At 37.3% G+C, this 25,805-nt stretch overlaps 4 protein-coding genes across 5 annotated transcripts; 2 read left to right on the top strand and 2 right to left on the bottom strand.

The window, feature by feature from the left end:
- Nucleotides 1-26: 26 nt before the first annotated feature.
- On the top strand, nt 27-5,014 carry LOC145890656 (peroxisomal membrane protein PEX13-like). Of its 2 annotated transcripts, XM_082981785.1 has the most exons (9): nt 1,707-2,229; nt 2,341-2,428; nt 2,503-2,672; nt 2,777-2,907; nt 3,034-3,133; nt 3,420-3,538; nt 3,763-3,893; nt 4,140-4,345; nt 4,874-5,014. In XM_082981785.1, the coding sequence occupies exons 1-9, from the start codon at nt 2,002-2,004 to the stop codon at nt 4,922-4,924; spliced, it is 1,224 nt and encodes a 407-aa protein (XP_082837911.1). In that variant the 5' UTR covers nt 1,707-2,001; the 3' UTR covers nt 4,925-5,014. The 2 variants fall into 2 exon arrangements, 1 of the variants encoding a protein (XP_082837911.1); XR_014399572.1 differs by lacking the exons at nt 2,503-2,672; nt 2,777-2,907; nt 3,034-3,133; ... (2 more) ...; nt 4,140-4,345; nt 4,874-5,014 and having other exon boundaries at nt 27-2,229; nt 2,341-2,425.
- A 4-nt stretch (nt 5,015-5,018) lies between these two features.
- On the bottom strand, nt 5,019-7,084 carry LOC145890657 (WD repeat-containing protein 25-like). Its single transcript, XM_082981786.1, has 7 exons — nt 6,786-7,084; nt 6,467-6,604; nt 6,194-6,331; nt 5,840-5,954; nt 5,598-5,768; nt 5,314-5,454; nt 5,019-5,249 (listed from the first exon to the last, which is right to left on the bottom strand). The coding sequence occupies exons 1-7, from the start codon at nt 6,995-6,997 to the stop codon at nt 5,019-5,021; spliced, it is 1,146 nt and encodes a 381-aa protein (XP_082837912.1). The 5' UTR covers nt 6,998-7,084.
- A 1,620-nt stretch (nt 7,085-8,704) lies between these two features.
- LOC145889874 (striatin-3-like) lies at nt 8,705-19,814 on the top strand. Its single transcript, XM_082980921.1, has 18 exons — nt 8,705-8,842; nt 10,505-10,618; nt 11,850-11,953; nt 12,164-12,231; nt 12,418-12,493; nt 13,255-13,413; nt 13,904-14,075; nt 14,338-14,413; nt 14,888-14,992; nt 15,255-15,353; nt 15,645-15,766; nt 15,954-16,177; nt 16,534-16,655; nt 16,965-17,129; nt 17,558-17,695; nt 18,058-18,150; nt 18,245-18,331; nt 18,413-19,814. The coding sequence occupies exons 1-18, from the start codon at nt 8,798-8,800 to the stop codon at nt 18,580-18,582; spliced, it is 2,139 nt and encodes a 712-aa protein (XP_082837047.1). The 5' UTR covers nt 8,705-8,797; the 3' UTR covers nt 18,583-19,814.
- Nucleotides 19,815-20,133: 319 nt separating this feature from the next.
- Nucleotides 20,134-25,600, bottom strand: LOC145889937 (solute carrier organic anion transporter family member 4A1-like). Its single transcript, XM_082980985.1, has 12 exons — nt 25,509-25,600; nt 25,083-25,214; nt 24,617-24,892; nt 24,114-24,229; nt 23,942-24,035; nt 23,170-23,247; nt 22,699-22,871; nt 22,259-22,420; nt 21,781-21,962; nt 21,060-21,113; nt 20,637-20,807; nt 20,134-20,232 (listed from the first exon to the last, which is right to left on the bottom strand). The coding sequence occupies exons 1-12, from the start codon at nt 25,598-25,600 to the stop codon at nt 20,134-20,136; spliced, it is 1,629 nt and encodes a 542-aa protein (XP_082837111.1).
- Nucleotides 25,601-25,805: the final 205 nt, after the last annotated feature.

Below are 25,805 nucleotides of genomic sequence, written 5' to 3'. Positions count from 1 at the left end.
AACCTTCTTTGATTCTAGAAGTTTTTTGTAAAACGTATTTGCGTTGTTTCTTCGTATTGCTTCATCATGGATGTGGTGCTGGCTGTAAAGAAATATGTTTCAAAAATGATTGCTGACAGCGGCAAAGGCATGAGAGTGCTTGTAATGGACAAGGAAACTACTGGAATTGTCAGCATGGTGTACACACGTTCAGAAATTCTGCAGAAGGAAGTATATCTTTTTGAAACACTTGGCAATGAACATGGCGATGTCATGAAGCATTTAAATGCAATAGTATTTGTTAGGCCAACCAAAGAAAATGTCCAATTACTTTGCAAAGAACTGAAAAATCCACGATACGGGAAATACTATTTGTACTTTAGCCACGCTTTGAGCAAAAGTGATGTAAAAGTACTTGCTGAAAGTGATGAACACGAGTGTGTGTGCGATATAAATGAATATTTTGCAGATTTTTATCCTGTCGATGTTCATCACTTTACTTTGAATATTACAAACTGCGCTCACCATTTACTCTGGAATCAAAACCACTTGACAAGAACCTGCCATGGCTTGACTTCTGTTTTTCTTGCTTTAAAAAAGTGTCCTATGATTCGATATGAAGGCAAGTCCGAAATGTGCCGACAACTTGCCGATAGTGTGAAGCTCCTAATTTCTCGGGAAGCTTCATTGTTTGATTTCCGTCGTTCAGATTCCACTCCCATGCTCCTAATTCTGGACAGGAGGTATGACCCACTGACACCATTGCTGAACCAGTGGACTTACCAGGCAATGACACATGAGCTTTTGGGCATAAAAAATGGTCGTGTGGATTTGTCAAGTCGCCCAGGTGTGAAGAAAGATCTCCATGAAGTTGTGTTGTCCCCTTTGCATGACCAATTCTATCGGGAAAATCTGTACAAAAACTTTGGAGAAATAGGATCCAGCATTAAGGAGCTTATGGAAGACTTTCAGGCAAAGACCAGGAGTCAACAAAAAGTGGAATCAATCGATGATATGAAAGCGTTTGTTGAGAACTATCCCCAGTTTAAGAAAATGTCAGGTACAGTTGCAAAGCATGTGACTGTTGTTGGTGAACTCTCAAAAATTGTTGGAGCAAATCATCTTCTTGAGGTATCAGAATGTGAACAGGACATTGCATGTCAAAATGATCACTCAAATGCGATACAGAGGGTTAGGGCTTTGCTCAAGCAGTCATCGACAAGCAGCGTGGATGCCCTGCGCTTGGTAGCTCTGTACTCTTTGAGATATGACTCCCATTCAAATAATGCAACCACTTCCCTCATAGATCAACTTTCGTCAAGGGATAGCCGAAGAATAATTACTGCCCTCCTAAAATATGCTGCCATTGGATGGCAACCTACCCAACCTGCTGAAATTCCAGGCATTTCAATCACGAAAAAGTTTTTCAAGGGCCTGAAAGGTGTTGAAAATGTTTACACCCAACACGTTCCAAAGCTAAAAGACACAGTGGAACAACTGCTAAGGGGGAGACTTAAAGAATCTGACTATCCATATGCGGGCTCCTCAATAATGTCTGAAAGGCCCAGTGACATTATTGTGTTTATCGTTGGTGGAACGACATACGAAGAAGTTGCATGTGTAGATAACATAAATGCCAGCAACTCAGGGGCACGTATAATTCTTGGTGGCACAACCATCCACAATACACTGTCATTTATTGATGAGTTTATGACTGCTACAGCTTTGTAAAGGTTCGTTTTGTACTCTTCATTAAATGAGGCAATTTTTTCAAAATTGAATTTATTTGTGCTGGTATGTAAACAATTTGCAATTTTATCCGTTGTTTTGTTTTATTTTGATGTTTGTGGTTTAAACTTAGGCTTAGCTGTGCAGGTGAACTATTTGTTTCATATAAACTAGTGGAAAATTGGAAAGATATCTAGGTTTTCATTTTGTCACATGTTGTACAATCATTCTGTAATTAAATTCCTCACATAATCTGCATTTTTCATTGGTAATCTAAAATTTAATGAAATGTAAATGTGCAATATCAATAAATTTGTATTTGTCTTTAGGTTGATTCCAATCATAAATAAATTAATTGTAACAAGTTATACCTCTTGGTTTATCCATAACATAATGGCATCTGGTTCCCCACCCAAACCATGGGAAATTAACAGGGGATCGAGTATGGGTAATTTACGTTCATCGGCAGATGTTAACGACACAACTACACCTCCACCAGTTCCTGCTCGCCCATCACAGCAGGTTGTTCCTTGTGATGTCATAATTTCATTTGTGTTGTATTTGGTATTGTTTTTGCTCTTGAGTGACACCTCCAAAAAAAGGTCATTAACTTTTTTTTTTATGAAATAACAGAGGTCTAATTTGTATCAACCTTCATATGGAACTATGGGAGGTATGGGCTATGGTGGACTTGGCAGTTATGGATCAAGTTATGGACTCGGTAATTATTTTGGCCAACTTTTACTAACATAAGGTGGTTTCTGAATGTAATTTAATTCTTGGTAAATTTTGCAGGTGGGTATGGAAATATGTATGGAAGTGGTTTATATGGAGGTTCTGGCATGTATGGATCATCTTATCGGTCATATGGCAATCCTGGAATGGGAGGTTTTTCACAGCAAGCAGAAGACAGCACTAGACAAGCATTTCAGTCGGTTGAAAGCATTGTGCGAGCATTTACTTCTGTAAGACATTTGTTTCATCATAAAACAGGCAATGATCATTACAAAAATTATTTCATTAGACACGATGGTATTTTTTGATAAGTAAATTTGTGTTTATTCATTAGGTTTCAGCTATGTTGGAATCCACTCTGGGTGCTGTGTACAGTTCATTCCGTGCAGTTTTAGATGTGGCTGAGCATTTTTCAAGAGTTAAGGCCACATTCACTGACATTCTTTCATCCATTGCCATATTCAGGTTATTACACTGCTTATCCAACATTTGCTTGTGACTAATTGCTGAATTGTATACATTTAAAAGCACAAATGTTACATTGTTATATATATAATATGAATATAATGTAAACCACAATGTACTGCACAGGTTTTTAAGATATCTGTACCGACGAGCGTTAGCCTTACTAAGGTTACGACCATATGATGAGGCTTGGGATGGAGCTGGAGCTGGAGGTGCAGATGTGTTGGTAGGTAAAACTTTGTTTTCACGTATTAACATGCGTTTACAGCCAGACTTTTGTTAACTGGCCTAGTTTGTTTGTTACATAATGCCAGTTGGGTATACAAATCAAAATTGGAAATTAACAAGTGATGCCAACATCAATGTGCATGAAAAAATCCATGTCCTGTTTTGCGCCAGATAGCAACATGTTCCGATGAGTGGACTATACTCCATTTAATAATTCAAGAAAAATAAAGGAAAATAAAAAAAATAATTCAAAGTCTATAAAATGACAAATGTTATTTTTTCAGAAAATACCTAACGACCCAAAATCTCAGCGAAAATCTTGGCCAATCATGTTGTTTGTGGCTGTTGTCGTTGGAGGTCCATACCTTATTTGGAGATTACTCCGTGGCATCACATCACAAAAGTATGAATTTGTGTTCAAAATCTTTTTTATTTCAAGTTACGTTTATGAACATGTGCCAAGATAGCCACAATGAAAGTTATTGTTTAAGACGGATATCATGTCTGATGAATATATGCAGTTTTACACTGATTCTTTCTTCTTGAGAAATATAAGTTTTACATTTGAATTTAAATCAGACATAAACAAGTGAAGGTCAATAAATGAATCAAAACAACCTATTTTAGGTCAGAAACTCCTACATGGGTAACCGGGGAGGGTGATCATGTCATTGCTCGTGCTGAGTTTGATTTTCAATCAGAAGGTGAAGAGGAATTAAGTTTTCAAGCTGGAGAAACCATCATCCTTGCCCCAAAACGTAAGATTTTGCAAAAAAAACTGGATGGGGGTAATTGTTGTTTGTCATAAAAAAAATATTATTTGTCCATGTCAAGATTCCTTTCTGGCGGCAGCTACAATGTGTAGTTATGAGAGTAATACAGTACAATCAACAATTAATTTTAAAATCAAACTTATTGAAATGGTAATAAATTTCCACTCAAAAAAGATGTCTAACCTGTTCAAGTACTTACACTTAATGCAATAACTCTTTCGCATTACGTAGAGTTACAACCACGAGTCAATGGTTGGGTGATTGGAACAAAAGACAGAAAAACGACTGGATATCTACCAACCAACTATGTGAAGATCCTTGGACTGAAAAGAGGTCCTGGTAAAACAGCTACGACCCCACAAAACCACCCCCAAGCTCCTGTCACAAGAAGTGGTTCTTCATCAAGCAAAACTATGACAAAAATTGCAGAAGAGGAGGTAAGATTGTAGTTTGTGGTTGAAAACCTCATGTCAGATGCAATTTACGACATCTGGAACAGCTGCAGTAAAACCTTTTTATGTATGTGGAGTTAAACCTCCATATAAGATTATTTCATTGCTGTATTCCGCATCAAAAATACTGGAAAAAACATTCAACTGCTCATAGATCTTTGTTGGCAAAAGTTTTTGAAATACATCAGCAATTCTTGTATCACGTACTGTACAACACATACACACAATTGTGTGACATTATATGTAAACAATCAATTAAAAATACACACCTCAAAAATGGTGTATAGGCTTCTAAAATAAACAAAATGTTACAAAAATACTGAATCATTTCCACATTTCAATGCATTGCACTTGTTGTATAAGTGTAATATACACAATATATTTTGAGTATACTGGGAAATTGTTAACAGCAATGCAGTTTTTTACATGTACACAATAATGTATTTAAACTTGTGTTAAATTGTTCTGTTATCACTATATCTGCATTAAAACACACTTATTTTGTCTTAAAAGTGGGAAAACATCCACAGCAATGGAGGAGCAGTTTCATCCGGCGACGCATGAATTTCCCACTAATTCTGCACGAATAGCAGTAAGTTGATAACCCAGGACTGCAAGTTCACTTCAATCTCACTTTTTTGTGTGTGTGTGCCTGCTGCTACGTTAGTAAGTGTAAAGTGCCTGCCCAGTCGCTAACAGCTACTGTGCCAGGAATTATCGGGTGACACTGTACGTCAATGCAAGACACTTCATCTTTTACCAACAAGGGTACAGTCCTCATGTAATTTCCATTACTGTGCTTGTAACAAACTACTGAGCCATTGGAGCTTCCCGATATTACAAAGTGTCCATCTTTTGTTGTGTCAAAGGCGACCGGATATTTATTGACCTGTGTGCAAAACAATAATCAACCAAATGTGCAATAAACATAATTTGCGTGGACAGGTACTTACTGTGTGGTTTTGGTAGCGTACAAACTTATCCAGTCTGTATGGCTTTTGTGTACTGAACCTGGCAATATAATTCCCTGTAGTTTGGGCAAGAAAGTTTGCCCCACTTGGGTGGGCCAACACACAGGGGCAGGTGTAGCGCTCCTGTTAACACATAGTATACACTTATTCTATTTATGGCAGAAAATATTGAAACTGAATTGGCTGAATCTTGTCTTCAACGACAAAAACTTCTTGAGATTTTCATATCAATATGAAACATAGAAATAAACTATACCAAAGCGTACATGAAATATTTGGCTCGACAACTTGGCTCCAGTTCTCAGATCCCATACAATAAGGTTGTGCTCGGCTGACTGTCGATTGACCAAGTCGCTACTGGCAACAAAACTTGATGAACCAGGAAGAAAATCAAACGACAAAATCTTTCCACACTTGAATTTGTACTTGCAAGATTCCTGTTAATTTAGGGCAACGGTGAAAATGTTGTTGTGGCATGCACAAGTATCATATATGGAAAATGATCCACCTTTCCCGTTCTGATGTCAAACGTGGAAAGAAACGAATTTTCACCTCCCAACAAGATGAGGTTGTCATCATCTTTCCACCACTTGCCCAAGGAAAGTTGAGCATCCACCTTTAACCTTTACAAACAAGAAAACACTGTATATACTAATTTTACACTGTTATATGCGCAAAAGAGGCAAATAAATAATCAATGAGACCTACAGACAGGTGTACACAGTGTTTCGACCTGTAAGGTATCATCAGTCTAGCTGATAGACTAGCAGGCACGCAGATTTCCACTTAGTGCTACTTTTCATGCGTACAGCTGTCTGCAGCTCTCATTGAACATTACAATGTTTTAAAAAATGTCACATACTTGTCACTAATTGTGCCTTGGTTTAAGAAGTCGTAGACATTAACATGACCATCAAATGTACTCGTCAACAGCTGACGGCTTGTCCGAGACCAATCACAGTGCTTTACTGGACTGGAATGTTTCATCTTTCGAACAGGGCTAAAATTCATATTAAGCACAGACTCTTAAACACAACAAATTTAATTTGAACTTTTAATAACATTAACTGATTATATAGTAGGTAGATAATTTTAACCAATCTTAGTATTTTCAATCCATGCATCACATACATACCTAATTTTATCATTCTTCATGACATTGAAGAGTTGCACCGTGTCACCACTGCATGTGCACAACAAGTGACTGAATTTCGGGCACCATCGAGTACACCATATTGGTGAGTCTGATACCTTCGCAGCGCGATCCACTTTCCTGTAAGTGCACACAAAGTCAGTGTCATTTCTAAGTCAGTTGCAATATTTATTCTACCAGTATCAATCATTTGTTTAAAGTTATTTTTCCAGTGAATTTGCACACAGAACATGTTGGTAAACATTAAACAATGTGTAAAAAAGATCAATATACAGTGTTGCAGAACATAATTGCAACAAACCTTGGAAGGACACTTCTGTATGCTTTGTCATCATGCTCCAAAACCGTTTCGTCACTGATAAATAGTTCTTTAACATCGGTTACGCCGGTTTCGTCTTTGTTGTTTGTGTTTGGAACCTGATTGTGATTGTCATGTTTACCTTCGGTTTCTTGAGCTTTTCGACGCTGAAATTTAGTTACATATGGCCGCAGCTTTTTAGCTGGTGGTTCCATGAAAATTAGTTTTTCTCTATAACTTTGACTAGTTTGGTTGGAAAAACGTAAAAACACCTGCAAAAATTGCAAACAGCTGCAAAAATGTAAAGTTTTGGCTACGATCTTTGTTGCTTCACGCATGAGTGATTTCTGAAGTCACTTTTTTATCTCAAAATATTTGTTCGCTTTCCTAACAAAGTTTATTAATATACAATACGAGGAGTTGTTAAGTTACAATATATAGTCTTTTGTGTGAAAATCTAGGCAAAAATATATCCAAATTGTTGGAATAACCGGATAAGCTGAAGCGAAACAGTTTCCGGAAGCAACATTTCGCGTCGCGGCTACGATGAAGAAATTCTGGTTTAAAGTGAAAAGCAATTGTTATTTCTAAAAAATTTTCGGAAACAAGGCACTAACACATATCAAAGCCTGGATAAAGAGCAATTGTAAAAGTAAAACATCAACTAAAGTTACCAGTTTATAATCACTCGAACTGGATACAATTGCTTTTATTATTGTAGCGGTACGTTTGAATCTGTGTGCAAATCGTTGGTATCTTTTTCTTCGTATCTGAGACCGGGGAAAAAGTCGAAACAGAAAGGTTTACTAAAGTGAGATGCTGGCCCTGCTGGGTGATGATGCTTGGAAGTTGTTAAATTTGAAATTGGTTTCTTCATTGTGTTAACTTTAAAGTTTTTACAAAATTAGGTGTTGGCTGTTTTCCTTGTTTAACTAATCTATTGAACGAATATGCATTGCTTTACGAAACTAACTTATATAGGCTAGATTTTGTATTGTCGTTAGCGAAATGTGATGTACGTTATATTATCATTTGTGATTGATTTGGGAACTCGTGGTGGACTTCTAGATTTTCTAATGAAGTTTTGGTCATAAATTGCTGTTGTGAAAACAATTACGCTGTGCAAACTATAAAAATAAGCAGGGTTTTACCCTTTCATGTACAAACCCTTCTTTTTGACAACTACGTTACTATCATATAGAATGTTTGTAATTCACACAGTGGATTTTTTTGAGCGAATGTTGAATACACTGACCCACTGACTATCAAAAATTTTATTGTGTATTAAAGTATAAATTATAATCTTTTTTATATATATATATATATTGCTATTATCCTCATGGCATTCTTTCCAATCTGGCATTTAATGTATAATGTGAATTTTTTTTATAAATGTTCAGGGTTTATCATCATCATGAGGTTTTCAGGCTTGGCAGTCCAGGCAATGCAGCCTAGCTGGATCAGTCACTTTTTCCTGACAAGTCGGAGCAAGATTTGAAAAATCAAGCTCCCGGTGAGGTTTGAACTCACGACCCTGGGCTAACCGGGCCCAACGCTCTACCAACTGAGCTATAGAAGCTCAGTGGTTTCACAGGGTGATTTGATTTTCAAATCTTGCTCCGACTTGTCAGGATAAAGTGGCTGATCCAGCTAGGCTGCATTGCCTGGGCTGCCAAGCCAGAGAACCTCATGACCGCGCAACCTTAGTGATCGCCAAGCAAGGACCTGCGCAGTGGGGCGATCCTGCCTATCATGCCATTGCATGTAATATTACTGTCTTCAGGGTTTATGTATGTATATATATATATATATATATGAGATTCGTAAGTTTGTTATTTGTAAATTTTCACAAAAGTATATGGAGGATACATGACATTGTTTACAATGTGGTTTATATATCATGTAGGCCGATACCGGAGTTTCGATCACTCAGTTTTTGTTTGCTTTCAAGGTTTTCTTGACAAGCAGCTTAGCTAGATCAATTTTATAGGTCATTGTTTGCTGCTTTTATTGTCATGGAAATTGATGAAGCAAGTGGTAACAGCCAGGGTGGAGACTCTGTAAGTATATATATATATGTTGCATTGTATTTCTGATTGTATGGATCTGTAAAAACAAAGCAAAATGTTTGTGTTAGACAACTGTTAATCCAATATTTTCTGCCAATGTTTTTGCATAGCATTAAGTTTATCTGTGTGACTAGCTTGTGGTGTGTTGTTAAACAAACACTTAAACATTGATAGCAAAGGTTCAATAAATGTTTTTAAACACAGGAAACAGGTTTTAGTATTCTCAACCAGCGTGGTTGTGTGCAGTCTGGTTAATCATTTATAAGCAAGATAATAATTTCACCACACTTCCTATAGAGCATCGTGTTGTACTCTATTCTACCTCGTGGCAATTCCATTTTGAAAATATGCACAAATTTAATGCTACATGAATTGCAGAATGTTCAATATATACTGAAATGACGAGAATCATCTTTTGTTATCAAAAGGCATGGAGTGTGTCATTCCATTACATTGGTCAAATTCTTTTGAAGGCCTTTGTGTTCAGCAATTACATCATTGCTAAATAAACCAATAATAGTAAACCATTCACATTGGATTTCTAGTTTTAAAACTGGCATTTGTCATTGTCATATTACTCATGCCTGGGGGTTTGCAGTGTTAAAGTTGCTATTTTTCAGCTACCCCTGGTTATTAATAAGTTTGCACAACATGTTTTAGTTTCATGTTGATGAGATGTTTTCAAAGAAACCCAGCTAACAGTGGGTTTGCCAACCCATGTTTGGCTGCCAGCTATAAAAAGCAAAACAGCCATTTGTGGCAGGTTTGGCACGTACGTGTATTTGTTTGTCCTCAAGTACTAACTTATATCCAAACTTTACGAAAACTAGTTCTGATTTTTTACAGTTGGCATTTTGTTTCGTTTAAACTGATAAACCAGTGGGTATGTTTATTTTTGTATATACAGTCCATATGCAAATATTGGCTTGATGGTAAACATTGCTGGTTCAAAAAAAATATTTTTAATTGATAAAAACAACAGATTTATGATTTATGTAAAAATGTCCTCTAAGATATATATTACCCCAAAAAACACACACTGTTATTTTGAAGAAAATAATGAAACAGATTTAACTAAATGCGCAATAATAACTGCAAGGATGTTACTTCCGTGGATAATTTAAACAGTAGGAAACGGTGATGTTGTTTTGTGTTTGCGATGTTACTGCATAGACATTCATGCCCTGTTGTCTGTTGGCAATCTCCTGCTGTTGTTGGAAGGTGTCACAAAGCCAAGTCCTAGTTATCATCATGGTGTTATTGTTTGCGCTTGTTTTAACAGGATTAACAATACCGAAAAGAATAAATGCTTTCTACTGCTAATCATAGAACTTTTTCCTGTTTATTTGTTTATTGATTTTGTATAAATGCAAATTTGCAAGATCAAGGTGAAATAATATATTCATCACATGGAAATAATTAGCTTTACTCTGGTGTAAAAATGCTCTTGTCCAGAGTATTATGTTCATTTTTTTGTGCTTGGTATTTACTAAACAGTCCTCAATGATGACACATTTGTTCTTCTTGTAGTTACACTGGAACTGGTTAGCTTTATTAAGAGCTAAATGATGATAATATTATTTAGCATTTTGTGAATTTAAAATCAACATTCATGTTATGATCCTTCTAATTTATTTCTTTTCTAAATCAAAGGGAGATGGAAAACCAGCGTACTCCATGCCTGGAATACTTCATTTCATCCAACATGAATGGTCCCGATTTGAAATGGAAAGAGCACAGTGGGATGTGGAACGTGCAGAATTACAAGTATAAACGTGTTATCTTGTTTTATAAATCATGCCTCCTTGCAATACTCCTACAACATTTTTGCTACATCAATCTGTTTTTTTTACGATTGTGATAAATACTATGATGATATAAATGAATCACCTCAGAAGAAAATAGCACTGTGCTGTGTTTAATATGTTCACATGCTGGTGCTTCTACATATCCTGTTCCTTTTGTGGACAAAACCTTTAGATTTCAGCATGAAACTAATGTATCAACTAAATGTTTTGTGACATAACCTTTTCAGCTGAAGAAAAAAAATATATGTATATAGATTTTGTAGTCACTACTATGTTATGTAGTCAGTATTCAAATATAATTGAAGTCATTATAATAACATGTGAAGGTTCTGTAAAATATTAATACTTCCAAACAAACCACCCATAATATTTTATTAATGACCTTGTTTCCTCACATATTCATTGAAGCTTGGCATTTGTGCTTTGCATCATTGCTCATTTACTTAACCAATTGTATGCTAATATACGTAACTGGTTGGTTTATAAAACTAAAAAAAATTCTGTACCTTTGGTGTATGATATACATATATAACTAATCATGATAGTTAAACTATGTTATAAATGGCATGTGTATAGATATAGGTCAAGTGTCCATTGTTCATAAGTCCAGCATTATCACTTACTGTTGGGCATTGATCCATATTTTGTTATCTTCAAATTTGCTGCAGGCTTTTTATTTATATGAATTGAGGCCGGTGTCGGTTGCCATATCATGCACGCACTCACTTCCTTTCTGCTATATTGGCAACTTTGCTCGTGTTTGGTAATATACCTAACCATGTGACACAGGTCCCGAAGTGTTGTTCAAATTCTGCACACTTGTTTAAACTTGGTTTCTAGTAATACAGCATCAGCTTGCTAATGACACATTATATATTGCTAATGACAAATATATAAAAATAAAATCTATATATTTATATTTATCAATTACATTTTATGATTTTTTCTTTTGCTAATACTGCCTTATTCATCTGTTAGTGTGATATTTTTGCATATAGTAGTCCCTAAAAAACTCTGTAATGTTCCTGTTGTGTAAGATTTCCTGTTTACAAACTACTAATCAGCGCAGGAAATTGGCCAATTAACCAAGAATTCTTTTTCAATGCTTTATATTTGAGTGAATTTCTCCATATTCCACTTGTTTCCATTTTCCATTGAGGCATCACCTTGTAACTGGCATTTTTGTGTAGGCAAGGATCGCATTCTTGCAAGGTGAAAGAAAAGGTCAGGAGAACCTCAAGCGTGACCTTATTAGAAGAATCAAAATGCTGGAATTTGCTCTCAAGCAAGAAAGGTAAATTATGCCACATCATTACACACAACTCCAATGTGTATTGGGGATTTGCGATGAAACTTCCTTCCATGTTTCATTATTTGACATCAAAATACATGAAAAAAATGGGTAAATGTTTTTTGTCATGAGGTCATTTTATCCAACAATGCATTTATTTGCTCCTCTGTTGAGGGTTTTGCATGTATGTTGATGTCTATTCTATTTTCTCAGGGCAAAAGTTCATAAACTAAGATTTGGAAATGAAATGAGCGTAGACCAGATCATCAATGATGCCAATGGTAGGTTTTAAATTGTGGGTACACAAATGTATATCATTCTTTGTCAAATCGACCAAAAAATGTCATTCTACCTTGGATTTTTGTGAATGTTTAATAAACTTAGCATAATAATCTCTTGATTGCTAACTTCCAGTTCCACATACAATTTAGACTCAAATTTTAGGCCAGTCAATATTTTTTTCTCAGATGACTCAAAAACAACTGAAATACCAACAGCTAATGCTAACATGTCTTGGAGGCATGGCAGACAACTTCTGCGACAGTAAGTAACAAAGTTCTATACAATATAGTTGCATATATTTAATTGCACTACAATGTTTTAGTCCAAATCACTAAACATGATTTGATTAATTTTTTTTTGCCATTTTGGTGGGCATTGTAGGATCTTTTATGCACTTTGGACTTCTTCATAAAACCACACAAAAATGATATTTTTCTTGCTATTATCTGATCAGCTGGTATATTCTGCATTTATGCATATTTTTTATTAATTTATCAACAACTTGTGCTGTTAGACTTGGCCACAGAGAGCAACACACTAAAAGAAATACAATTTTGGAAAATAAATATACTAATTGTGTGGAAAATGGTTCTGTTGTGCATGATGGCAAGTAGGCAACTAACTGACTTCCTTATCATACAACTAGCGCTGTATTGAACTTAAACATGTTTTCATTAATAATTAAAACAAACTTGGAGACTGGTGTTGGTATGACAGCTTCAAGGAAGCAGTTTGTCTTATCATTACAAATGTTGATGAAATATGTCAATACTGTACGCTTGTTATGTTTGTGTTTGTTGTTGAGCTGTTTCAAAACAAAATTACAGTTTTTTTGCAAACAAGCTAATGTCTAGCATCGAATGTACCCAAATTAAAGGAAGGTGTGTTTTACAGAATACAATATAGTGTCTACTGTTGAGTTATAAAGTTTCATTTACAATGTGCAGTGAATATGCTATGATTGATAGACAAAATAATAACTTTTTGTATTGCAACAAGCTGTTTTTTACAAACTTTACCAGATATCTCCAGGAGGTTGGCTACAGTGACACAATATTAGATGTGAGATCACAAAGGGTGAAGGCTTTGCTTGGTAACAACTATGACATGAACAAAGCCGTCGAGAATGACAACAAAATGGTCAATGGTGATATAACAGAAGAGGAAAAAGCCAAAAACAAGTAGGGTGTTACTTTATTTGCAATTATTCTGCAGTTGTATCATTGCAAGGCTTGTCCTTTTCAAATCACCTATCATGTCTTTCCTTCTTGTTGGTCAGTTGAATGTCAGCTGTTAGTTCACACAAGCATAAACAAACATATTGATACAAATGTTCTAATCAATACATAAAGTTCAGTACAAAGTTGGGTTTATTACAAAATACTGTATTTAATAAAAACTAAGTTATAAGTGCCTCCTGGTTACAATAAAATGTTTTTACTTCATAAAATCTACCTAACCAGCAACACTTCTTTCACATGACACAAGTTAACCTTCAATTCAATTTTAAATGTTACTAGAACAACTTTGTGTCCACGCTTCTGATTTTATAAAACATGTTTCGCTTTTTAATAAAGCATCTTCAGTTCTTACTCAAGTAGAATCTCCTGGTTACAGTAATATTTGCATCCCGTAGTGCGGCAACAAACATTTAAAAAAATGTTGTTTTAGATCTGGAAGCTTTAATCTTGCCCTTGCAACTGAGCAATCTGAAACAGACGATGCATTACGTGATTTTGACATGATTTTAAATTCTGCTGATAATGAAGATGAAGATGTTCCAATGCACGATGACGATGTTACAAACTCCGGGGACATGCAGCGAAAATCTAGAGCCCATAAGGTAAACTTATAGTGTACAAAATACTCAAAACTGTCTGTTTTTTGTCTCATCACAGATGTTGTGTGCTTCATATTACACTATGCTGTGCACACTGTAACATTGTTGCCATTTTTGCCTTTTGAGAGCATAATAATTCAATAATTCAAGCACTACAACCTTATCTAATATAAATATTTTGATCACCCACAGAGGGTGCTGTGAAGCTTGCAAACTGGGCAAGTTAATACCACCCCATTATCTGAACTTGAATATTTTGTTGTAGGAGGATGTAGATGGCATGGGAATTGAAACAGCAATTGCAGAGTTTGATTTTCATATTCCTGATGTAGAAGAAACAGGTATGTGGTTTTTGAAAAGTTTGTTTGTATATTGCCAAACACCAGTGCTCTCAGTTCTTAAAACGCATACACATGTATGTCAAATATGGCATGGCCTTGGTTAAAAAAATGGTATTTGTAGAACATTAGATTATAATGAAGTATATATATATAATATTTCCTAATAATAGTTACTTCATAATACCAAACATGTTATAATTTTTGTTGCACCAAATATTCATTTTTTGTGAGTTTAAAGTGTTTTTTTGTTTTTTTTTGACAGTTTAAAATCAAACTTTTGACATTTAAAATTTTTTTTCTGGAAGTACCCCCAGTTACTTGCACATAAATGTGTGGCATGATATTAAAAAATATTTTGGTCTGTATTTTTATTTGAGTAAAGAACCCCTGAGTTAGGTGAAAGAATGTGACTACTGTCAGCTGTGGGTCAATCATGTGAAATGAGTTAAATTTTGACTCCCACTGTTTCCACAGATGATTCAACTGCAACTGACTGGATGGTCGACCAAAATAAACTGAACAGTATGAAGCAACAGTTCAGAATGGAAAAGAAAAGAATGAAAAAGCAGGGAATGAAAAGTAAGTGTCATATTGTTAACTCAGTGTTATTGCTTAAAACTCTTTCTTAAATAGCTTTGTTAAACTCTTAATGTAAATTTGATCCTGTTATGTTTAGCCACGTTTACTTTTAGGTATTGTGTGCAAAAAAATATTTTCAGATAATAATAAAATAAATGTTTTAAACTGGTTTTGTGCCTTTTCCATTTTTTTCGTTTTGTTGTAACATTGTGTTTAATTGTTCTGTCAACTGAACAAAAATTAATTCTATGTATTTCTACAGGGCCTGTAAAAAAAGATTTACAAGACATGTTGCAAACATTGCAAGGTGCTGAAGTACACAAAACAAACGAAGACATCGATATTCATCTCCCTGAGGAAGGTTGGTATTTCCTGGCTTTTTTACTCTGCCAACTTACAATGTATGACACAACAATCACACTTAACTACTTCAGCCCTGCCCAGGACACAATATGTGATTAATTGTTGATTGCAACAACTTTAGAACATTTGATTGTCAAAATTTTTCAAAATCATTGAACGCATGTTTAAAATGCAATTTATGAAATCAGAATATAACGAACATGTCTTATTTTAAATATTTGCCAAACTGCTGATGGCAAAAACTTGTGCCACATTTTAAACTCTATGTAATACTCTTTATCATTCACAGATACTCTACCATTCACTGTGGGTGGAGGGCAGGCTGGTGATGAGTCCATAGAAAATGCTCTTGGACTTGGAGCTCTGGCAGGACTTACAGTTGCTAATGAGGCAGACCCACTTGCATATGATGTAAGAATAAAAATGCTTTATTGGTAAAAACAGTAATACTTGTACAATACCAAGTTTTTGTTACATAGCCTATTGTTTTGCATTGATAAATAATTATGCAATTAAATAATTGGCTGCAAAACTATCCCAGGATATACAGTCCTAATTTACATAAGCTTATTAGAATAAAAAAAAACTTTCATTTAAGGTTTCGGCCACAAAGGAAACTTTCCGCAAAACTTGGAGCCCCAAATACACACTCCGGAGTCATTTCGATGGGATCCGTGCGATCCGGTTCCTCCCCACCGAGTCCGCTGTCCTCACTGCATCGGAAGACAACACGATGAAGTTGTGGAATCTGAACAAACCTCTTCCCAGCAAAAAGAGTCAAGCCCTCGACGTGGAACCCATCTACAGTTTCCGTGGACATGTGTACGTTTGTGTTTATACTGGAGGCTGACCTTAACTGTGACGTTCTTGTTAGAAATGCATTGAATTATCTATATGTTGTTGGGAGTGAGACCTTTAACACAAAATCGTAAATAATTACCACGATAAGCAGAGAACTAATCAACCAGTAAGCCCTTTGTTGATTAAGAATGGTGATACTTGCGGCATCCAATTTACAGATGCATGAGTGGATTTCATTTTCAGTACTTACTACTTTTGTGTTAAAAATTCACAATGTACGCGTAGTCTAGTGTATTGCACTAACGCATCCAAAAAGTACAATCACAAAACAAGGGTTGCGAAAAATTAATAACAACGTATGTTTTGTGTTTTAACAGTGGTGCAGTTTTGTGTCTGGACGTAAGTTCGGACGGCGTGTTCTGCTTCAGCGGCGGAATAGACTCGACAGTCCGTTGTTGGGCTCTACCCAGCATTAACATCGACGCCTACGATTCCTACGGTAAGCAAACCCCGTTTACACGTATCGTGACGTCATATACATACTTTTTTCATGTTGTGTACGCAGCTGTTTAATACACGTTTTCTCAAAACCAGTTTATGTTTCGTATGTTGTGGTCGCAGCGGCCTCATGCTGTTGCAACATTGTCTCAATGCTTAAATCGTGGTGTGGCATGTAAGTGCGCCGTTACTGCCATGTGTATGTACTGAGGCGTGACCACTACTGTTTCCAACATAATTACAATACTCTTCCCATTTATACTGTAGGCATTTTACTGTTTACCATATTTCAGTGTATATTTTTGTGCAGATTCGTCCCTGGCTGGAGAGATATTGGTCGGTCACACAGATGCTGTTTGGTCGCTGTCTTACTCGAACACCCGCCAACAACTTCTCTCCGCCTCGGCCGACAACTCGGTCAAGTTGTGGAGACCAACCTCCAAAGACCCCCTCGTACAAACATACGCAGTTGATGGTGAGGAATGTGATGAACTCTAATCCAATTTTATGAATTGATTTTCCCGTATTCTCTCAGAACATTTAAATCAAATCTTTTTAAACGGTGAAATTTGCATGCATCCATGGTACCTGACTGTTCGGCAAAATGCGGGCGCACAGATCATGTATGACCGCGTACTTGAATACAAAAATTGCCATAACTTTCTGTAAATGGTAAACGGACGACATTTTTTCACGATAAAATTCCATTCTTGTCACCCTGAACCAAATTACAAATCCCCCAGTGGGTTAGTCTCTTGACCCGCTTGGATAGGAGGGATGTTAGTTTGGCAGAGTCATCTCCTAAAAACTTGTCTCCGACGAATGCAGCATATGGTTCATGGCAAGATTAAATGAAATTCTTCTCCGGTCGTGAATAATTAATGGGTTCTTTTACACCAACAGGCCAAGCGGCGCCCACTTGCGTCGAGTTTGTCCAATGCGATTCCAACCACGCGGTGGTGTCCCACACCGACGGCAAAGTTGTCATCTGTGACCTGGAAACTGGAAAGACCCCCGTGATATTGTCCGAGAGCGACAGCGGTAAGTCTCAGTTAATCCTGGACTTTTTAAACAATGGATCGATTTTAGGTCGCGAAGCAATTGGCATTTGCACGAGAACGTTCCTTGTGTTAAGAGTATTAACGTGCAGGCTATCCATCAAGAGGTTGCATGGACATTTTGTTAAAAAAAAAATTGGGTCGCAGAGCAAAAATATTTTGATCCTGTCCTGGTCTAATGAACTTTTTCCTTTAATTGCTGCAATCATAGCAAAATATCGTTGTCCACGTAATAATGAATCCAATGAAATATGACTTGTTTTTATTCTGTGTCAATCGTACTCCCACCTTCTCGATTTCTGTGTGTATTAACCTTGTCGTGACCTTGGTACATTTTAATCTCAGGTCGGGTAAACGCAGTCGCAACTCATCCAACCATGCCTATCACCATGACAGCGCACGAGGATCGTCACATCAAGTTCTTTGACAACACTTCAGGTACTCAGCACATATTTTAATGGAGTGTTTTTTTTGCTGACTAAGCACCGAACTTTTATGCCATCCAATATATTCCATCCCATATTTTTTTCAGGCGACTTGATTCATTCAATGGTTGCCCATCTTGATTCGGTGACGAGTCTCTCAGTCGATCCAAACGGATTGTATCTTCTTTCCGGAAGTAAGTCAACCCCCCACCCTTTTATCCGGACGTTATATCCCTTTAATTTGAAACAATTAACCTTATTGTGACGTCATACAGGTCACGATTCGTCGATACGATTGTGGAATCTCGACAGCAAGACTTGCATACAGGAATTGACGTCACACCGCAAGAAGTTCGACGAGTCCATTTACTCCGTGGCCTTCCACCCGAGCGCAACCTACATTGCTAGCGCTGGCGCCGACGCCCTGGCTAAGGTTTTCGTCTGACCTCGTCACAAACCTCCGCAACTGTGACGTAACCATCGCACATTTATGACGTTATAGGTAGGTTTTAGTCCTTGTGATGGACTTAATAATGCTGTATTGTTATCAAGTGGCAGCCACTATGACGTTGTGCTGCAGTCTCTGTGATGTCGCGCGCTCTGTTACGTCATAAAGACAAAGCGTAGTTTACGTATCGCGCTCGATGATTCCAAGTACTGCCCAATCAAGTGTTTTGGCCCTGCACAGTGTGACTTAACAGTCTTTGACTTTGTGATGTCACACATTGTTATGTTTTTGTGCTGCATGCTTGGATGGCGTGTTCAATCTTTTCTATAAACAGTTGTACGCTTCACTCTATTTATCGCTCGCTCTAGGCACGTTTCTATTGTTACGTCTCAGTGCCCTGTTGGTGTGTCAACGTCGAACCTCGTTTGACTGCTCAGTATTTTTCGCGTTGCCTCGAAAAGTTTCGGTGACGCGCGCCACGTTTTTAGGCGCTTGTTTTCAAGTTCAACAAAATCGTAAGTGGCGCCGCAAGCGGACCACGTATTCAAGTCGTTACGCCGCTAGAGTGCACTGTTGCAATCGGTGCTCTCCTGGTGCAACACCCATCGTCCTTTCCGTCAGTTAAAACCTCTTGCAAGACTTCTTCCACATCTGGTGACCTCCCTGTATGTCGCCGTTTTAATTTGCCCACATAAGTCTATCCTCACCAATCAGTGTCAGCCGCGCATTTGTGCCCTCAGAAGGTCAAACAGACTTCTTTGATCGGCTTCGGTTACGTTGTTTGTCACTCATTCGTCAAACGCGAAACCACAGCAGAAATTCTGTCGTTCATTTGCATTCAGGTCACAGTAAAGCAACTGTGAACGAAAAGGGAAAATCGAAGTTTTTGTTTCGTGAAGTGAAAAACCTCGGTGACTCGTTGTCATGACGACCCACGTCGTACATTTTTCCACAGACGGCAAAAATATTCGTATTTCCTCGAGAACGATTCATCCAATTTCCCACTGTTTTACAATTGGCACAGTTTTCGCGAACCCATGGATTCTATCTTTAGTGCGAACGCGTAACGACGGCATCACTTTTTGCAGCAAACTTGTCGTAGTTATGACTTTATAGTCTGCTTATTCGTTTCTACATGTGTGATCATATTGTGTTAAACGATCTTTCACGTTTATGTGCTTCTCATGCGAGTCGTTGTTGCGCTCGAATAGATACTAGCTTTGTTGAAATTGCCTCGTTTTTTGTGTGACAAAGTTAACTGCACATTTATGTGAGGAAACGATCGTCTTTATTTTACGTAGTCGCACACACAATTTGCAGTAATTTGAAGACATATTACGATCGTTTGTATGGTGTAAGGTTATAAACAAAAAACGAGGTTAAAATGAGGACAAGAAAAAAGCAATCTATCGGTACCACTAAGCATAGAACAGACTGATTCTTATCGTATCAATGGTATTTTGCCTTCCAAAGCAACAGGAATGGATTTTTTGTTGAGCAGATTCATAGATCATTGGATTGGTGCAATTTACATTCTTCGCGAATCTGTTATTCGTCAGTGATTTCGTTGACCTCAGCACTTACTTTTTCTGTCGGTTGTTTGCGTTGGATGACGTAAGCAAGGCTGTAGCAGATCAGGGACATGGCCTGGAAACATTTAATTTCATCACAATCTTATTACTGATTCTATTTGAATGGTCGGACAATGTCCTTTAAATGGCACAAACATGTCTTGGCAGTAACTTCTACATATAGATTAATTAAAAAGGAAAACTTTGCTTTATGACAAAAGGTTGTGCGAAGAAAAAGTATTTGACGAAAAGTCCAATAGGCGATGAATAAAGTACAGTGAACGTACGTAGAAAAGAGTTTTATAATCGTAAGTAAAGCACCCATGTATGTTTCAATATATTTTATATTTGCTGTCATTATATTTTCTGTTATTGTTACTTACATATCAATTTGTGAGCAGCTCACAAAATTTATGTAATTGGCTCAATGCTTATTTATATTCTTTAGAAATGTTATTTTTTTTCGGAAACAGTACTTACCCTTAAACCCACAATGAAAATAAACATGTACAATGTTGCTTGTTGCGAGAAATATCTTTTGCAAGATGAAATCACTCCATTCTCAGTGCTCCAAACTGAACAAGCCAAGTCTAACAGCCGGCCAATCACAATGGTTATGGGAAAGACTCCCAATCCTCCGTACGTAATTGCCTGACGCAGCAATAGCGTATAAATATACAGTAGTGCTAACAGTAAGCCGGAACTGTCCGGTGCCATGTACAGTCCCGGTAAGAATTCTACGACTAGTGTATCCAAAATACTTGAAACTTAAAATTTAATAAATTTATTCACTTATTGAAGAATTATCACCTAGTATACGACAACACAATGGTGTTTTTTCCCGTAAATTCAATTGTTTCGGTAATTTTTTTTTTACTTTTAACCCTGGTGTAGATTATTTACCTGTAGACCAATCGCCAGAGATCTTTGTTCGAACGGGACGACCCTCAGAATTACCTACAAATACTGTATGTTACTACTATAGGTACAATATACAAAAATATCAGCATATATATTAAACAAAGTAGTTTTGATCAATATTATTGTGTGAATATAACCGGTAGTGTTTCATCCTTTGTTTTATTTAAACATGGATGCCTTCGGGTCAAATTGCATCCGACCTGCAAATTTGGACTGAAGCAAATGAATGTTGTCAACATCGAAACCAATAATAAGCAGATAAACGGGATGAACAAAGAACAGTTAGAATTGGAACAACTTCCCGGTGTAGCTGTCATATTGGTAGATTGGGTTTCTCCGATACACGAGCAGTTGAAATATGTCTGAAAACGTTTCGACATTTTTACTCAACGTGTTTTAAATTGTTGATGTACTGTAAAGACTTGTTGTTGATATGTAATATAAATTAAACGCTGGGATTTACATAAAATATCAACAACAGTATTGATATGTACAATATTTTAGTGTGCAACAGTGCATGTTATAATTGCATGACTGTCTATGATTTGCAATAAAGTGCAGTTTCGGAAAATATTGATTTAATGTAATAAGTTTTTTTTAATCTAATTAGTGCATAGGTCCTGTGGACCCAATAAGGTTTTGAAATCCACCTACAAATTTTAATATTGAACGAATTCCGAATAAAAAAAACTGGCTTTCTTACTTGGTTGTAGGTAAGTGAGCAACCGGCAAAGCAAGGCGAGAAATAAGTGACGTCATTATTTCCACACACTGGTTGGTATACGTCACTGAGGCATCCGCATTTCAAGTTGCAGGATGATGTGAAGTTGGTGGATGAGAGGTAGGAAGAGGCATTGCTGTACGGCCTCGTTGCTCCCGCAAACTCTGTTTTCAGGTTAAGATACTGTAGTATTCTGACGTACAAAAGAATTCTTGGTATTACAGTCTCTTAGTGAATGACCTTCAGAGGTCACACGCGTTCTAATATATCAACAATGAAAACACTGGCTACTGGAAGAATTTTATTTTCTTAATTTTTACATAATTTTGTCGTCGTAGTGGTACAATTACGCCGTCAACGCTTGCGATAAGTGACGAAAACAGAACAGGTTAGAACCGTAAGCGGTTGTCGCATTGCTGCCCTGATGTTAAAACGGCTTAGTTGTCAACATGTAGCTTACCAATATCCCCACAATGCATCAACATGCAACCAGTAAGAAGAAGGGATATTGTGGTGAACAAACAGCAGTGTTTCAATATACCGACGACTTTCAACTTAGCTTTGGTGACAATAAATCCACCCCCCACGAATCCCAGCGTACCTCCAACAACCGCTCCAAGGCCTGTGAAGAAATTTTGCTTGTGTGGTTGTCGGACATAATGTTATTGGGATGAACATAGAAACAATAGCCGACTTGAAAGAGAAGATTTTTTGCATGCTATAGCAAAAAATGGGCGGCAAAGGTGCAATGTTTAGTAAAATAAAGGCTTGTAGTTCATGGTTTAGAAACAACATGTGAACACAAATGGGCACTAACTTTCTTTTGTTTTTGCAAACTCTACTTTTTTACTTAGAGTGCTTTTATACGTTTTACACAGTACAGGCTACTCTATGTCTTACCGGTATACAGGGCGCCTTCGGTCGGTGTTCGACTGTAAATGACTTCAATATACTTGGGAGAAAACGTTGCCAGGGCGCCTGGAACCCCCACGTCAGCAATGCTCGCAAAACACATCAAAATGTATGTGGGGTTTCGAAGGAGAACTGCAACGCCGTCGTATAGCTGTTTCAAACTGCGTTGCAACAAAGTATAATAATCTGTTTGTACTTTCAAAATAAGACAGACGGCTGCTTACGATAGTTGTTTTTCGAAATTCGACTTTCTGACGAATTAATTTTAAAATCACGTGTGATCTGATTAAGGTTTTTTGGAAATTTGAAAAAGTCGCAACAATATTTCAGCAGCCAATATATCAAAACGTTTGTTTGTATACTGTATTTATATTTTTGCGAAAGTCGGATGTAAAGGATGGATATACGGCCGAAAAAACATATTTCTAAACAGAATTCATGGTCTTGTAGAATGTCTACCTGGTGGTCTGCTTGGTTTCTTTGTTGTTGACTTCCTGCTGTTCCCTAATCTTCCTCATTTCATCGCTTTCAGGAAGACTGCGAGGCAATAATAACACTGGGGCTGAAACACAAGGAATTCGATACATTTTAAAGGTCGCAAAGTCACAATCAGTGGCGTATTGCTTTGGTCGAAATATGGTAAAAACCGAATATTTTTGGGTTTAAGCGAGTAAACGGTCTCTTCGGCTCCACCCTGGGTACGCTAACACACGCACAATGCTTGTTGCTTTAAAGGTAGTTTCATATAAAAATGTTCAGCAAAACAAACGCTTACTTGATAACGCAAAAAAACAGACTCCACAAGCTATAAAACCTGGCCACCAAGCGCCAATCCAAGCTGCATCGTCGTTGGTTATGTTCACCCTAGAAAGCAGGTATTTATTTTCTGTGTGGTTTGTTTTTTGGGGGGCTGAAGAAAGCCTTCAAATTAAAAAAAATATTTCAGTGTAGTTCGTAATCCCTGGACACCCGATATCATGAAGCGGAACAGAGCTACTAATACAACGTATTGTTATACAGAGCCATGCAGACTCGGGTGTGCTTTTCTGAACATTAAAAAATACCCCTTTTACGGTTGGGCATAAAACAAATAATAATGATGAGGACTATCGGATATCAAAATTTATCATACACGCTGCAATCACATCAAGCTGCATCATGTTATTCTTCCCATGATCAATGCGGACTATATAGAGATAACAAATACTTTCAAAACACCAGGACAACTTACTTCTCTCCGATGTTAGTGAAAACAGTTAAAACTGCTGCTGTGGCAAAATACCCGAGAGCAGGTCCTATCGCTGTTGTCACTGCGAAGTAAATGCCTGTAATACCAAAAAAAGAAGTGGTTAATGATATTATTGATACCAAAAATCACCAGATGAAGAATTAACTCCATGCACCGTGGTATAGGGACGATAGTTTCTGCGCAACGTTTTCATCCAAGAAAGTCAGGCCCAACGTATAGAGAGGAGCCGATCCACAACCAATTATCACGTTTGCCACGTAAAGGGTGTATCTACAATTACACAGACCGTTTTTAAACACATTTTATAACTTGCAATCGCATCGCAGCCAAGTCGGAATAAAGCCATTTTTCCCCGACTGTAAAAGCACAATATCTTGGCTGCGATGTCATCGTAAAACGATATGAGCCATGTAAAGACCTCAGCAGTGCTGGGGCAATCATGCCTTGGCGTCCGTGAACATGAAATGTTTCTTTTTTGTTAGTTTATTGCTTTTGTAGAGTGGACAAGGCGTAAGTCGTAAAGCGATCATTTACTCGTGGATCCGAAGAAGCGCTGCGGCAAATGAATTAGCACGAAAGCAAAAACAAACAACGTAGCCTGTAGATTACAATTGCTATCTTTATGTTTCGACAATCTTCTATTTCTCCGAAGTTTACCTGTAGTTGCGAAGACTTGTATCTCTTGTTTCCACTGTTGTGTTCCGTGTACAGAGAAAATTGTCGTTCCCATGACCACTGGCAGCGTATGGAGGAGCTACGAAGTGAGGTACCACGAACAACATGCATCCTGCTCCCATAAGCGCGGTACCCCAGCCGATCCACAATGGTTTATGACCCCGGCCACCTAGAAACATCACTATGGGTGTCGCAGCGACCGCAGAAATATCAATTAAACTGGAAAGAAGACCGGATTCTGCACTTTTTAGGCCGAATCTGCAATAAATTTGGTAGCTTGTGTTTAAATGTATGTTACGTATTGACCGTAGTATTAGGAACACAATAGAGATTTGACTGTACCGGGATTCGAACCCAGATTTTTAAAGGAAAGATTACCGTTTAGGTTTTCTACCTATTATGTGAACCTTGGTCAATGAAATTTAAATTTTTATACCAATAATCTCACCGCTTCTCGATGGTGGAAAGTGAGGAGGCCAACATTCCGTTTGTAACAAAACCCTGCGTGAATCCAAGGCAACAAAACAGAGCAAGAACGGAGCGCGGTGTTGCGAAACATTGCAGAATCCTCAAAGGTTTTCTGTGCGTGAATATTAGCATTTAATTATAATTAACTCGTTAAACTTTGTGAGCTGTGTGAAATAGCGAAAACGTGGTTTGCACTTTTTGCAATTATGTCTGTGAGTCAAATCATGTTCATTTTGCGCAAAAGACTACAACGTAAATGCGGTGTAAAACTTAAAATAACATGGACACCGATACAACCTTTAAGTTTATCGAATTAGGCGCTTTCCTTGCGGAGAATCACCGTCTGCGATGGGATCGCAGCAATTGTAGGTGAGATTTGAAGTATATGCATGAATTTTTGCCTCACCGTTTCTGACTGGGGCAACATCCATAATCCAGTTGTAATCCACACGTAGTATCGTCCACCTTAACATCTTCAACTTGTTTACTTTGTGCCATTGTGCTGGTTTCAGCTTACTCATACGATTGAACTTCAGTGTAATGAGCAAGAATGTCCCTATATCTTTTTACATTAAACATCAATACAATGTATATTCCGGAATACCGAGTCTACGAACTAACCGAAAAATAAGCAACTGATCAAATTTATATGCCTAACATATGTTGCGGTATTAACAACAAATGCATATCAGTTATTGTTAAA

Source organism: Ascidia mentula, chromosome 2 (genome assembly GCF_947561715.1).
Source record: "Ascidia mentula chromosome 2, kaAscMent1.1, whole genome shotgun sequence".
In the NCBI taxonomy this organism is placed as follows: Eukaryota; Metazoa; Chordata; class Ascidiacea; order Phlebobranchia; family Ascidiidae; genus Ascidia; species Ascidia mentula.
The sequence above is the reverse complement of the archived record's forward strand: the minus strand, read 5'-3'. Positions and strand labels throughout refer to the sequence as shown.